The sequence below is a fragment of the Oncorhynchus keta genome, unplaced genomic scaffold (assembly GCF_023373465.1).
Source record: "Oncorhynchus keta strain PuntledgeMale-10-30-2019 unplaced genomic scaffold, Oket_V2 Un_scaffold_10655_pilon_pilon, whole genome shotgun sequence".
Taxonomy (NCBI): domain Eukaryota; kingdom Metazoa; phylum Chordata; class Actinopteri; order Salmoniformes; family Salmonidae; genus Oncorhynchus; species Oncorhynchus keta.
The window spans coordinates 206,133-219,447 of NW_026290756.1; the positions used below are offsets into that span (position 1 = coordinate 206,133).

Sequence of the window (13,315 nt, forward strand, 5' to 3'; positions counted from 1 at the left end):
ACCAATAGAAAGCTACAGCGCTTGTTTGGACTCCGGCATCAAATAGTTCATTCATCATGTTCAAAGCCCATGCGCGCACACGATAATAATAATAATAGACTGATAAAAGGGCTATTAAAAATAATACTACAATTTTGTTATAATAATATAAAAAAATATATACTTTATTTGAATCAACCTTACACTAAGTAATCCGTTTATTAGGTCATCTCATATACTTGTTTGAGTATAGTTGTCTACAGTACAGCACGCACACACACACACACACACTGAACACACACTGAACACACACTGAACACAAGGTGGTGATATAGAGGTACTGGCCGCAGTCGTCAGTGATAAGGAACAGCTCTGTGATTTAACCCCAGTGTAGAATGTGATGCAGGTTGAATTAAACACATGGTTTAGAATGGAACTGTAAATATATTGCATATGACTTCACTACAATGTACAATAATCAATCTTCATCTTTTTGACTTTTCACTAAAGAAACATGGGAGGTATTTTTGTATTTGAATAAAACTTTACAACCATCACATCAGAAAAAAGTATATTTATTTTAAATTTGGTGCAGTCTGTCCATCACAACAAAGACGTTGAAATGAGGCCAGACCTTTTGGACGTCAGATGTGACTTCTACAACATACGCTTTGTTTATTTATTTAATAACATTTAGTTCAATTATTACATTCATAAAGGATATAACAAAGGAGTATAAAATATGATATAAAATAGTTATTTACAACGAAACTACCCTATTACACTTACTCAAGTCCTTTCCTGAAGTCCTGTGTGATAATGTACTATATAACAATAATGTAACAATGTAGTTATCTGTCTCTGCTGTTTTGGGATTATCACAGCGTCATCAGAGCCACGCCTCCTGAACCACCTCCTCACTGACATCAGCCAAGGACCTCCGGAATTTCCTGCTCGATCTCACAAACGGCTGCTGCGATTGGACGATAGACTCCATGGTCGGCGGTCTCCCCCTGTCACTCTCCTGGGCGCTGACCATGGGTGTCTGCACCCAGGTGGTCTGATGAAACAGGGCATAGTCTACCTTGTAGTGCCTCCTCCCCACCTGCACCATGTCCTGGAAGCGCTGGCCCCAGCGGATGTCTGCCGGGCTGTAAGACGTGCGTGTCTGGTGCAGGATGCCTGTGGAGTCACCGGTGTAGGTGAAGGACACTACCAGGTCAAAGTCCTCCTCCGCCAGGCTGTCCGGTCCCAGGCTGTAGAGGGGGCTCCCAGGCTCCAGCTTGTGAACGATGCTGGCCGGGGTGGCCAGGATGAGGTGTCTACTCTGGATGTCTAGGTCCTGGTAGGTCATGGAGATCATCCCAGAGGGGTGCTTCATGGTGCGGACCAGCTGCGCCCGGGCGGTGCCTTCCAGGATGTGGTTCCTGCGGAAGTCGGCGATACGCCACACAAGGCACAGGGCGCCGTTGCGCGCGTTGACCACGGCGGAGCTGCTGAAGCCCACTGTCTGCGCTCTCTTCCTCGCGCACGCCATTTTGGCCACAGTGATGCCAATGACGACTGTGTCGATGAAGCAACTCATCAGGGCCTGGATAGTCACCACCACGATGGCCACCATGCAGTTCTCCGTCATCACCCGGAAGCCGTAGCCGATAGTCGCCTGGGTCGACATGGAGTACAGGAAGGCGGAAGTGAAACTGCGGACGTTCGCCACACACGGAGCCGTGTCATGGTCCTCCAGGTCTTTGTGGACGTAGGCGATCAGGAAGTAGAGGACGCTGAAGAAGAGCCAGGAGAGGATGTAGGAGAGGCAGAAGATGAGGAGCATGACCCTCCAGCGGAGCTCCACCAGTGTGGTGAAGATGTCGGCCAGGAAGAAGCTCCACTGGCCCGGGGACTGGTGGAACACCACGGGGCAGCTACCGTCCTTCAGCATGTAGCGCAGCTTCTTCTCCCCTTCCCCCGGCCAAGATCTCCTCTGCCCATGGTGTGTGTCGTGATGTGTTGGGTATCAATGATACACTGCTGCTGGTCCATGCCTGGACTCATTTTAACAAGGGCTCTTGTGCTGTGCCTCCCCCTGAAAAATATATATATTTGTGAGGTTAGTGTGATTAGTAAAACAAAAAATAATATATACTGTACACAGTCCTATAGGTAGAAGTACACGTAAAGTAAAGTGTTTTTATTAGGTCTAGTTTAGTCTCTTTTTACAAGGGTTTAGGTGAGGAAAGGATGTTATTGGTGAGAGACCATTCCATTACAAGCCAGCTTTATGTCATCAGGTTCCTCTGTGTTTGTTGAAGGGAACCCTCCATGTTTGAAGAAACAGGCTAGGTCACACCTTGCCTGAGGCTATCAGCACCTGAATGACCGTGACAATGTCATGCCCATGCTGTGAAAACACATTATCTTGTTGGCTGATTATTTACGAGAACTGTGATTTGCTAGGTGGAACACAGTAAAAAGCTGTGCGATTACATTTAATGATAGTCCAAATTATAGCCACATTCATTCATTTCAATAAATATTTTCCATAATTTTACAGAAATGAAGACAGGATGAGTCAAAATGAAAGGCAAAATCAGATGTCAAATGAACATGCCTTTGTGAAACTCCATGTGCAATATGATTGCTGTAACCAAGACAGCCAAAAGGAGAGAGACTTCTGGGTTTCCCCGTCCTTTGTGTTTGCTTCACTAGTCGTCCAGAAAGTTCCATTCATTTGTCCTAACATGCTATACAACCATAACACATACATTGTCTATTCCCATTGGCAACAAAAGTTTAACGTCAAAGTTGTACTTTCCTTCATTGCAGGTTTCTCTAGACGGCCTACTTTGAAAAACTGGAGCCTTCTTCATTGTGCCCTCAAACTTCATCTAGTGACTCTCAATGTAAACATTGAAAGAGTTTTCTGGTAAAACAAACAAGCCTTATACAACCTTTCCTTGTTTAGTTTCACCATCTTACTGACCTCGTACGGATTCTGTTATACCTCACAGATCAACAGTAACCAAGGAAATAGACCTTAAATCCCTCACCTAGTCCAAGTATTGATCCTTTCACCCTTTGATCTATATCTGGGCCTTATCAGAACATATCTATAAAGATTCAACTAGGATTTAGGCTGGGTGGGACCTTTGATCTATATCTGGGCCTTATCAGAACACATCTATAAAGATTCAACTAGGATTTAGGCTGGGTGGGACCTTTGATCTATATCTGGGCCTTATCAGAACACATCTATAAAGATTCAACTAGGATTTAGGCTGGGTGGGACCTTTGATCTATATCTGGGCCTTATCAGAACACATATCTATAAAGATTCAACTAGGATTTAGGCTGGGTGGGACCTTTGTTCTATATCTGGGCCTTATCAGAACACATCTATAAAGATTCAACTAGGATTTAGGCTGGGTGGGGTCTTTGTTCTATATCTGGGCCTTATCAGAACATATCTATAAAGATTCAACTAGGATTTAGGCTGGGTGGGGAAAGAGATCATAATTTTTTCTTACAGGAAAGTACCTCATTTTAATCAGACAGACTTGGCCTGTCTGATTAAAATATTTTACCCTGCTCTGTCCCAGAACAATGGAAAACAGAGGACAATGTGCATGTCTATTTAAAACACTGCTACAATTTAAGATTACTTAAGGTGGATGACACACTGAACTGAGAATTTCACTAAAACCTGTGTTTCTGTGTCAAGCAACATTATAATATTTCCTTTGTAGATTTTGTTTTGTTTTTACCTACTACATTTTTTTTTACTTACAAGTTACAACTTCAAAACAGCTAACTATGCCTTTCGTTAAATACTCAGCACTTATTTCTTTCTTCACACCTACAGTGTTTTCATCATACTTTAAATGATTGAGCTAACCTGGTGACGATATTAATGATTAGTCAGCTAACCGGTGCCATTATATCGCAATCAAGGTGCCAATTCATAAAGCAACTGAATATTTAAACACTGTCAGTCTAGAGTCCGTTCCAACTTCTCTTTCCCTGCATTGAGAATAATTGTATTGGGTCATTAACTGTAACCCTGAGCTCTGTGTTGTTATTAAGCTCTTTTGACTTTGAGGATAAATGATTATCCTGCATTTACCACGAATAGCATTCTCCTCTAAATGTTTCCATAAAAGTCCATCTTTACAGGGATACAACTAGATTCTGGCAAGTAGGTTGTTTTTCTACGTACCCAGGGTCAGATGAACTCGTGGATACCATATTAATGTCTCTGCGTGCACTATGACGTCTAGCGCTAGCGTACGCTACCATACCTGCAGACTTCTAGTCATTGCGCTAACACTAGCTAGCATTTGCTCGCCAAACTACCTCGAACTTTCTTAATACTGCACGCACAGACATAAAAATGGTACCCACCAGTTCACCTGACACTGGGTACGTAGAAATGCAGCTTACTCGAAGGCCTTACGTTCTCCAATAACAGTATACCCTTTTATTGCAGCATTTTTGTTTTTCTTGACTGCACAAACAATCTCACCAAACAAACTCCCACTAATGCATACAATGACATGTTAAAAGGGATATTTACCTAAATTACATACTGGTATCCTTACCCAGTAAAAAATGCTAATATCAAGACAATTGACTTGCATTGGATTTGTGCCACAAAAGCTAAGAAGTTAGCATTTGTAAATAGTGGTCAGGTAAACAAAAGCAACGCATTGATTGCTGTCACTTTGTCCATAGACTGTTTACAGCAAGTGTCAAGCTCAATCCACGATTGTCTGTGGGTTTTCCCTTGTACTTGATTGATGAATTAAGGTCACGGATGAGTATGGAACTCCCCTCACCTGGTTGGCTAGGTCTTAATTGAAAGGAAAAAACAAAAACTAGCAGACACTAGGCCCTCCATGGAATGAGTTTGACACCCCTGGTTTACAGGGTATTTTTTAAAATTTGGCTGAACTCTCTCTTTTTAATTGTTTATTTTTTTATTTCACCTTTATTTAACCAGGTAGGACAGTTGAGAACACCTTTATTTAACCAGGTAGGCCAGTTGAGAACACCTTTATTTAACCAGGTAGGCCAGTTGAGAACAAGTTCTCATTTACAACTGCGACCTGTCCAAGATAAAGCAAAGCAGTGCGACACAAACAACAACACAGAGTTACACATGCAATAAACAAACATACAGTCAATAACACAATAGAGAAAAAAAGTCTATATACAGCATGTGCAAATGAGGTTAGATGAGGGAGGTAAGGCAATAAATAGGCCATAGTGGCGAAATAATTACAATTTAGCAATTAAACACTGGAGTGATAGATGTGCAAGTAGAGATACTGAGGTGCAAAGGAGCTAAAAAATAAATAACAGTATGGGGATGAGGTAGTTGGATGGGCTATTTACAGATGGGCTATGTACAGGTGCAGTGATCTGTGAGCTGCTCTGACAGCTTAAAGCTAGTGAGGGAGATATGGGTCTCCAGCTTCAGTGATTTTTGCAATTCGTTACAGTCATTAGCAGCAGAGAAATGGAAGGAAAGGCGGCCAAAGGAGGAATTGGCTTTGGGGGCGACCAGTGAAATATACCTGCTGGAGCGCTTGCTACGGGTGGGTGCTGCTATGGTGACCAGTGAGCAGAGATAAGACATTTAGTTCTGATTATTGCATATGTACAGCACTCAAAATTATGACTTCTAAATATTTAAGATAATTGTTGATATTCTAATTGTAGATGTATGACCATGCTTCCATGTCCTTTAATTGCATTATAGTTACAATGCTGTCCTTTATAGGTAGACTCATCGATATGATGGTGATGCAGAAAGGAAACTATTTATTGGGTACATTACCACAACAACTAACAGGGTGACGCATGAGGCTCAACTTCTCTGCTGTTTTGGTCCCGTGGCTACCACCCAGTGAACAGCATGAAGAGAACCCCTGCACATACTGCACATACTGATACTGTGTTTGACTGTGTGAGAGCAAAGTCTACCTTTAAACATATGTAATAAAATATATTTTAAAAAGTGTTTCATCTAGTGGATTTATGACTTTACTGAGTCTGAACACTTATGCTTATCTCTGGTTTATAATCATTAATGGCAGTGATGTAAAGTACTTACAGTGCCTTTGGAAATTATTCAGACCTCTTGAATTTTTCCACATTTTGTCACTTTACATAAAATTGTTCCCCCTCATCTACACACATAAACACCCCATAATGACAAAGCAAAAACAGGTTTTTAGATTTTTTTTGTGCACATTTTTTACAAATAAAAAACGAGAAATATCACATTTACATAAGTATTCAGAACCTTTACTCAGTACTTTCTGAAGCACCTTTGGCAGCAAATACAGCCTTGAGTCTTCTCAATTTGGGGAGTTTCTACCATTCTTCTCTGCAGATTCTCTCAACCTCTGTCAGGTTGGATGGGGAGTGTCGCTGCACAGCTATTTTCAGGTCTCTACGGAGATGTTAGATCGGGTTCAAGTCAGGGCTCTGGCTGGGTCACTAAAGGACATTCAGAGACTTGTCCCGACGCCACTCCTGCAATGTCTTGGCTGTGTGCTTAGGGTCATTGTCCTGTTGGAAGGTGAACCTTCGCCCCAGTCTGAGGTCCTGAGCGCTCTGGAGCAGGATTTCATCAAGGATCTCTCTCTACTTTGCTCCGTTCATCTTTCCGTCGATCCTGAATAGTCTCCCAGTCCCTGGTGCTGAAAAACATCCCCACAGCATGATGCTGCCACCACCATGCTTCACTGTAGGGATGGTGCCAGGTTTCCTCCAGACGTGACGCTTGGCATTTAGGTCGAAGAGGTCAATCTTGGTTTCATCAGACCAGAGAATGTTGTTTCTCATGGTCTGAGAGTCCTTTACGTTCCTTTTGGCAAACTCCAAGTGGCCTATCATGTGCCTTTTACTGAGGAGTGGCTTCTGTCTGGCCACTCTACCATAAAAGCCTGATTGGTGGAGTGCTGCAGAGATGGTTGTCATTCTGGAAGGTTCTCCCGTCTCCACAGAGGAACTCTGGAGCTCTGTCAGTGACCATCAGGATCTTGGTCACCTCCCTGATCAAGGCCCTTCTCCCCCTATTGCTCAGTTTAGCCAGGTGTCCAGCTCTAGGAAGAGTCTTGGTGGTTCCAAACTTCTTCCATTGAAGAATGATGGAGGCCACTGTGTTCTTGGGTACCCTTCCCCATATCTGTGCCTCGACACAATCCTGTTTCAGAGCTCTACGAACAATTCCTTCAACCTCATGTCTTGGTTTTTGCTATGACATGCACTGTCAACTGTGGGACCTTATATAGACCGGTGTGTGCCTTTCCAAATCATGTCCAGTCAGTTGAATTTACTACAGGTGGACTCCAATCAAGTTGTAGAAACATCTCAAGGATGATCAATGGAAACAGGATGCATCTGAGCTCAATTTCGAGTCTCATACCAAAGGGTCTGAATACTTACTGTATGTAAATAAGGTTTTTCTGTTTTTTATTTTTATTTCTAAAAACTTGTTTTTGCTTTGTTATTATGGGGTATTGTGTGTAGATTGATGAGAAAAAACTATTTAATACATTTTAGAATAAGGCTGTAACGTAACAAAATGTGGAAAAAGTCAAGGGGTCTGAGTACTTTCCGAATGCACTGTAAGTAAAAATAGTTTAAGGTACTACTCTGTACTTTACTACTTGTATTTTTGACAACTTTTAATTTGACGTCTTTACATTCCTAAAAAATGAATTTTTTACTCCATACATTTTCCCTGACACCCAAAAGTTACATTTGAATGCTTAGCAGGTCATGAAAATGGTCCAATTCACGCAAAAGAACATCCCCGGTCATCCCTACTGCCTCTGATCTGGTGGACTCACTAAATACACATGCTTCATTTGTAAATGATGTCTGAGTGTTGGAGTGTGCCCCTGGCTCTCCATAAATACAAATAAATACAAACGGTGCCGTCTAGTTTGCTTAAAGGAAAACTCCACCCAAAAACAATGTTTTGGTATTTCAAAATGCTTTGCCTGTCAGCAGTAAAGTTTTCAAGATATGTATCTTTCAAAATACAGAAATCATCCCGTATGATGCATTTCACATCACATGATGCATTATACATTTACTTTTGATACTTAAATATATTTCAAACCAAATACTTTTACTCAAGTAATATTTTACTGGGTGACTCTCACTTTTACATGAGTCCTTTTCTATTAAGGTATCTTTCCTTTTACTCAAGTGTGTCAATGGGATACTTTTCCACCACTGATTAATGGCATCACAAAACAACTATTTTACAGCTCCTGTTTTGCAACTGTGTGTTAATTTCCAATAAATATCACATTTGGAAAGATCTTCAGGTTCCAATAGCCTACAGTCGTGGCCAAACGTTTTGAGAATGACACAAAAATTAATTTTCACAAAGTCTGCTGCCTCAGTTTGTATGATGGCAATTTGCATATACTCCAGAATATAATGAAGAGTAATCAGATGAATTGCAATTAATTGCAAAGTCACTCTTTGCCATGCAAATATACTGAATCTTCAAAAAACATTTCCACTGCATTTCAGCCCTGTCACAAAAGGACCAGCTGACATCATGTCAGATCTGGATGTCATAAGGTGAATGCACCAATTTGTAAGTCGCTCTGGATAAGAGCGTCTGCTAAATGACTTAAATGTAATGTAAATGTAATGTGATTCTACATTTACATTTAAGTCATTTAGCAGACTCTCTTATCCAGAGCGACTTACGTTAAATGAGTGTTGACGAGGACAAGATCACTCAGTCATCCTGATTGAGTTTGAATAACAGACAGGAAGCTTCAAAAGGAGGGTGGTGCTTGGAATCATTGTTCTTCCTCTGTCAGCCGTGGTTACCTGCAAGGAAACACGTGCCGTCATCATTGCTTTGCACACAAAGGGCTTCACAGGCAAGGATATTTCTGCCAGTAAGATTGCACCTAAATTAACCATTTATCGGATCATCAAGGAGAGCGGTTCAATTGTTGTGAAGAAGGCTTGAGGGCGCCCAAGAAAGTCCAGCAAGCGTCAGGACCGTCTCCTAAAGTTGATTTAGCTGCGGGATCGGGGCACCACCAGTACAGAGCTTGCTCAGGAATGGCAGCAGGCAGGTGTGAGTGCATCTGCATGCACAGTGAGGCGAAGACCTTTGGAGGATGGCCTGGTGTCAAGAAGGGAGGCAAAGAAGCCACTTCTCTCCAGGAAAAACATCAGGGACAGACTGATATTCTGCAAAAGGTACAGGGATTGGATTGCTGAGGACTGGGGTAATGTCATTTTCTCTGATGAATCCCCTTTCTGATTGTTTGGGGCATCCGGAAAAAAGCTTGTCCGTAGCAGACAAGGTGAGAGCTACCATCAGTCTTGTGTTATGCCAACAGTAAAGCATCCTGAGACCATTCATGTGTGGGGTTGCTTCTCAGCCAAGGGAGTGGACTCACTCACAATTTTGCCTAAGAACACAGCCATGAATAAAGAATGGTACCAACACATCCTCCGAGAGCAACTTCTCCCAACCATCCAGGAACAGGTTGGTGACGAACAATGCCTTTTCCAGCATGATGGAGCACCTTGCCATAAGGCAAAAGTATAATTAGGTGACTTGGGGAACAAAACATCAATGTTTTGGTCCATGGCCAGGAAACTCCCCAGACCTTAATCCCATTGAAAACTTGTGGTCAATCCTCAAGAGGTGGGTGGACAAATAAAACCCCACAAATTCTGACAAACTCCAAGCATTGATTATGCAAGAATGGGCTATCTTCAGTCAGGATGTGGCCCAGAAGTTAATTGACAGCATGCCAGGGAGGATTGCAGAGGTCTTGAAAAAGAAGGGTCAACACTGCAAATATTGACTTTTTGCATCAACTTCATGTAATTGTCAATAAAAGCCTTTGAAAATGCTTGTAATTCTACTTCAGTATTCCATAGTAACATCTGACAAAAATATCTAAAGACACTGAAGCAGCAAACTTTGTGAAAATTAATATTTGTGTCATTCTCAAAACTTTTGGCCACGACTGAATTTCCAAACAAAACTTACTGTCCCACTTCATTTGGAAAGTCCAGATTTTCCATCTGTAGATGCTCGACAGAAGGTCATACTATTAACAAACTCTGTTGATTATCAATTGCTTGCTAAGATTACGGTTACAAGAAGCGTTAGGGTAAGAATTAAGTTTAGGGTTAGGATAAGGGTTAAGTTTAGGGTTAGGATAAGGGTTAAGTTTAGGGTTAGGATAAGGGTTAAGTTTAGGGTTAGGATAAGGGTTAAGTTTAGGGTTAGGATAAGGGTTCAGGTAAGGGTTAGGATAAGGGTTAAGTTTAGGGTTAGGATAAGGGTTACGTTTAGGGTTAGGATAAGGGTTAAGTTTAGGGTTAGGATAAGGGTTAAGTTTAGGGTTAGGATAAGGGTTAAGTTTAGGGTTAGGATAAGGGTTAAGTTTAGGGTTAGGATAAGGGCTAAGTTTAGGGTTAGGATAAGGGTTAAGTTTAGGGTTAGGATAAGGGTTAAGTTTAGGGTTAGGATAAGGGTTAAGTTTAGGGTTAGGATAAGGGTTCAGGTAAGGGTTAGGATAAGGGTTAAGTTTAGGGTTAGGATAAGGGTTAAGTTTAGGGTTAGGATAAGGGCTAAGTTTAGGGTTAGGATAAGGGTTACGTTTAGGGTTAGGATAAGGGTTAAGTTTAGGGTTAGGATAAGGGTTAAGTTTAGGGTTAGGATAAGGGTTAAGGTAAGGGTTAGGATAAGGGTTAAGTTTAGGGTTAGGATAAGGGTTAAGTTTAGGGTTAGGATAAGGGCTAAGTTTAGGGTTAGGATAAGGGTTAAGTTTAGGGTTAGGATAAGGGTTAAGTTTAGGGTTAGGATAAGGGCTAAGTTTAGGGTTAGGATAAGGGTTAAGTTTAGGGTTGGGATAAGGGCTAAGTTTAGGGTTAGGATAAGGGTTAAGTTTAGGGTTAGGATAAGGGTTAAGGTAAGGGTTAGAGCTAGGGTTAAGGTAAGGGTTAGAGCTAGGGTTAAGGTAAGGGTTAGGATAAGGGTTAAGGTAAGGGTTAGAGCTAGGGTTAAGTTTAGGGTTAGGATAAGGGTTAAGGTAAGGGTTAGAGCTAGGGTTAAGGTAAGGGTTAGAGCTAGGGTTAAGGTAAGGGTTAGAGCTAGGGTTAAGGTAAGGGTTAGAGCTAGGGTTATGGTAAGGGTTAAGTTTAGGGTTAGGATAAGGGTTAAGGTAAGGGCTAGGATAAGGGTTAAGGTAAGGGTTAGAGCTAGGGTTAAGGTAAGGGTTAGGATAAGGGTTAAGGTAAGGGTTAGAGCTAGGGTTAAGGTAAGGGTTAGGATAAGGGTTATGGTAAGGGTTAGAGCTAGGGTTAAGGTAAGGGTTAGGATAAGGGTTAAGTTTAGGGTTAGGATAAGGGTTAAGGTAAGGGTTAGAGCTAGGGTTATGGTTGTAGATAGATGAAATATTACTGATAGTCTACAGAGCATCTACAGATGGAGGATCCAAATAAAGTGGAACCACATTTATTTGCTCAGTTTGGGTCCCACTATCAAAAGTACTGATTCAGAAATGTTTACTTAAATTGAAACATTAGACTTTTGTTGTATAATAAGCTGAGTATAAAGACAATATGAATGTTTACTAGTGTATGAATAATGTTTCTGGTGTGTTTAGATTAACCTGTAACAAACGCTCCACTGACACATTTTTACACACGTTGGATGTGTGGGTGAAAGACAAGAAGATATCCTGTTTATACAAACACAGCTGTGCCTGCCACACACACAGCTGTGCCTGCCACACACACAGCTGTGCCTGCCACACACGCAGCTGTGCCTGCCACACACACAGCTGTGCCTGCCACACACACAGCTGTGCCTGCCACACACACAGCTGTGCCTGCCACACAGCTGCCACACACACAGCTGTGCCTGCCACACAGCTGCCACACACACAGCTGTGCCTGCCACACACACAGCATTGCAAAATGTGTCCACATAAAAGCTCTCCACAATAAGCCCAGAAAGAAACCAAAAATCACTTGGATACAACACTGCCTATATAAAAAAGTCAAACCGTATCTAATTTCTGTTACTTAATGATAAGACACTTACTTCAGTTGTAGGTGTGTGTTTGAGACGTGAGGTTGTTGTCACTGAAACACAACGCAGACAAACAGGTAAATCCGGGCTGCTAAGAGTTGTTACGGTCAGTCTCTCACTTATAACCTATTTACAGGTGAGTGTGACCCTCTGAGGGCAGGACTGGCCCAGAGGCAAAGTCCCATGTCATTGAGTCTGATGATATGGGGCCAATCACACCACCCCTGAGAAAAACCCTATTGTGTCGATCCATAAGATTTTATGACCGGTGTAATATATTTACAGGCAAATTAAAGATTACTTGCTAGATGTCAATGCTATTTCGATTTTCAATATGGAAGAAGGCTTTGTTGAAACACGTTTTATTGCAGTTGGCATAGGGCCAGGAGGTTTTCCTCACCATAGGTGACCTGAGCAGGAAAAGGTCATTTGGTGAATGAAAACTCCTGCGTGGGGACATCCCATGCTCCTGTTTTTACTTCTTGGGATGTTTTAGATCATTTATCCTGTTATGATGTGGGGGTTAGTTTAGTGTTAGCACACCGTTAGGCAACACACTACCAGGATACACTTCTACACCCCATCACCATGGCAGCGCCAACCTGGTCAAAGGCTCTGCCAGGAAGCCTTGATAAGCACAACAGGTGGTAGCGATCAGGATTGCTTGGCAATATGTGAACAGATGTCTCTCGTGCAAAGGTCCAGAACGGCAGGCAGTCTCAGGGTAGAGGCAAGCAGGGGTCACACAGAGGTGTGGCAAGTTATAGAACGGCAGGCAGTCTCAGGGTAGGGGCAAGCAGGGGTCACACAGAGGTCACACAGAGGTGAGGCAAGTTATAGAACGGCAGGCAGGCAGGCAGGCTCAGGGTCAGGGTCAGGGTCAGGGTCAGGGCAGAACAGTGAAAACCGGGAAGGACTAGAAAACAGGAGCAAGAATAGACAGAAGCAGGGGAACAAACGCAGGTAGGTTTCACGAAACAAAACGAACTGGCAACAAACAAACAGAGAACGCAGGTATAAATACACAGGGATAGGGAATAATGGGGAAGATGGGTGACACCTGGAGGGGGGTGGAGACAAGCACACAGACAGGTGAAACAACACATCAGGGTGTGACACACATGTTTACTTCTCACATTTACGCAAACATCCAATCATGTTATAGACCATGTAGCTGGGCCTAAGAACCCTAGACATAATGAGTCAGGTTACAGACCATGTAGATAGGACCCC

The 13,315-nt window shown here is 42.3% G+C and overlaps 1 protein-coding gene across 1 annotated transcript; it reads right to left on the reverse strand.

The window, feature by feature from the left end:
* Positions 1-538: 538 nt before the first annotated feature.
* Positions 539-12,246, reverse strand: LOC118376847 (inward rectifier potassium channel 16-like). The gene is made up of 2 exons (XM_052513412.1): positions 12,095-12,246; positions 539-2,062 (listed from the first exon to the last, which is right to left on the reverse strand). Exon 2 carries the CDS (start codon positions 1,916-1,918, stop codon positions 869-871), a length of 1,050 nt encoding a protein of 349 aa, XP_052369372.1. The 5' UTR covers positions 1,919-2,062; positions 12,095-12,246; the 3' UTR covers positions 539-868.
* Positions 12,247-13,315: the final 1,069 nt, after the last annotated feature.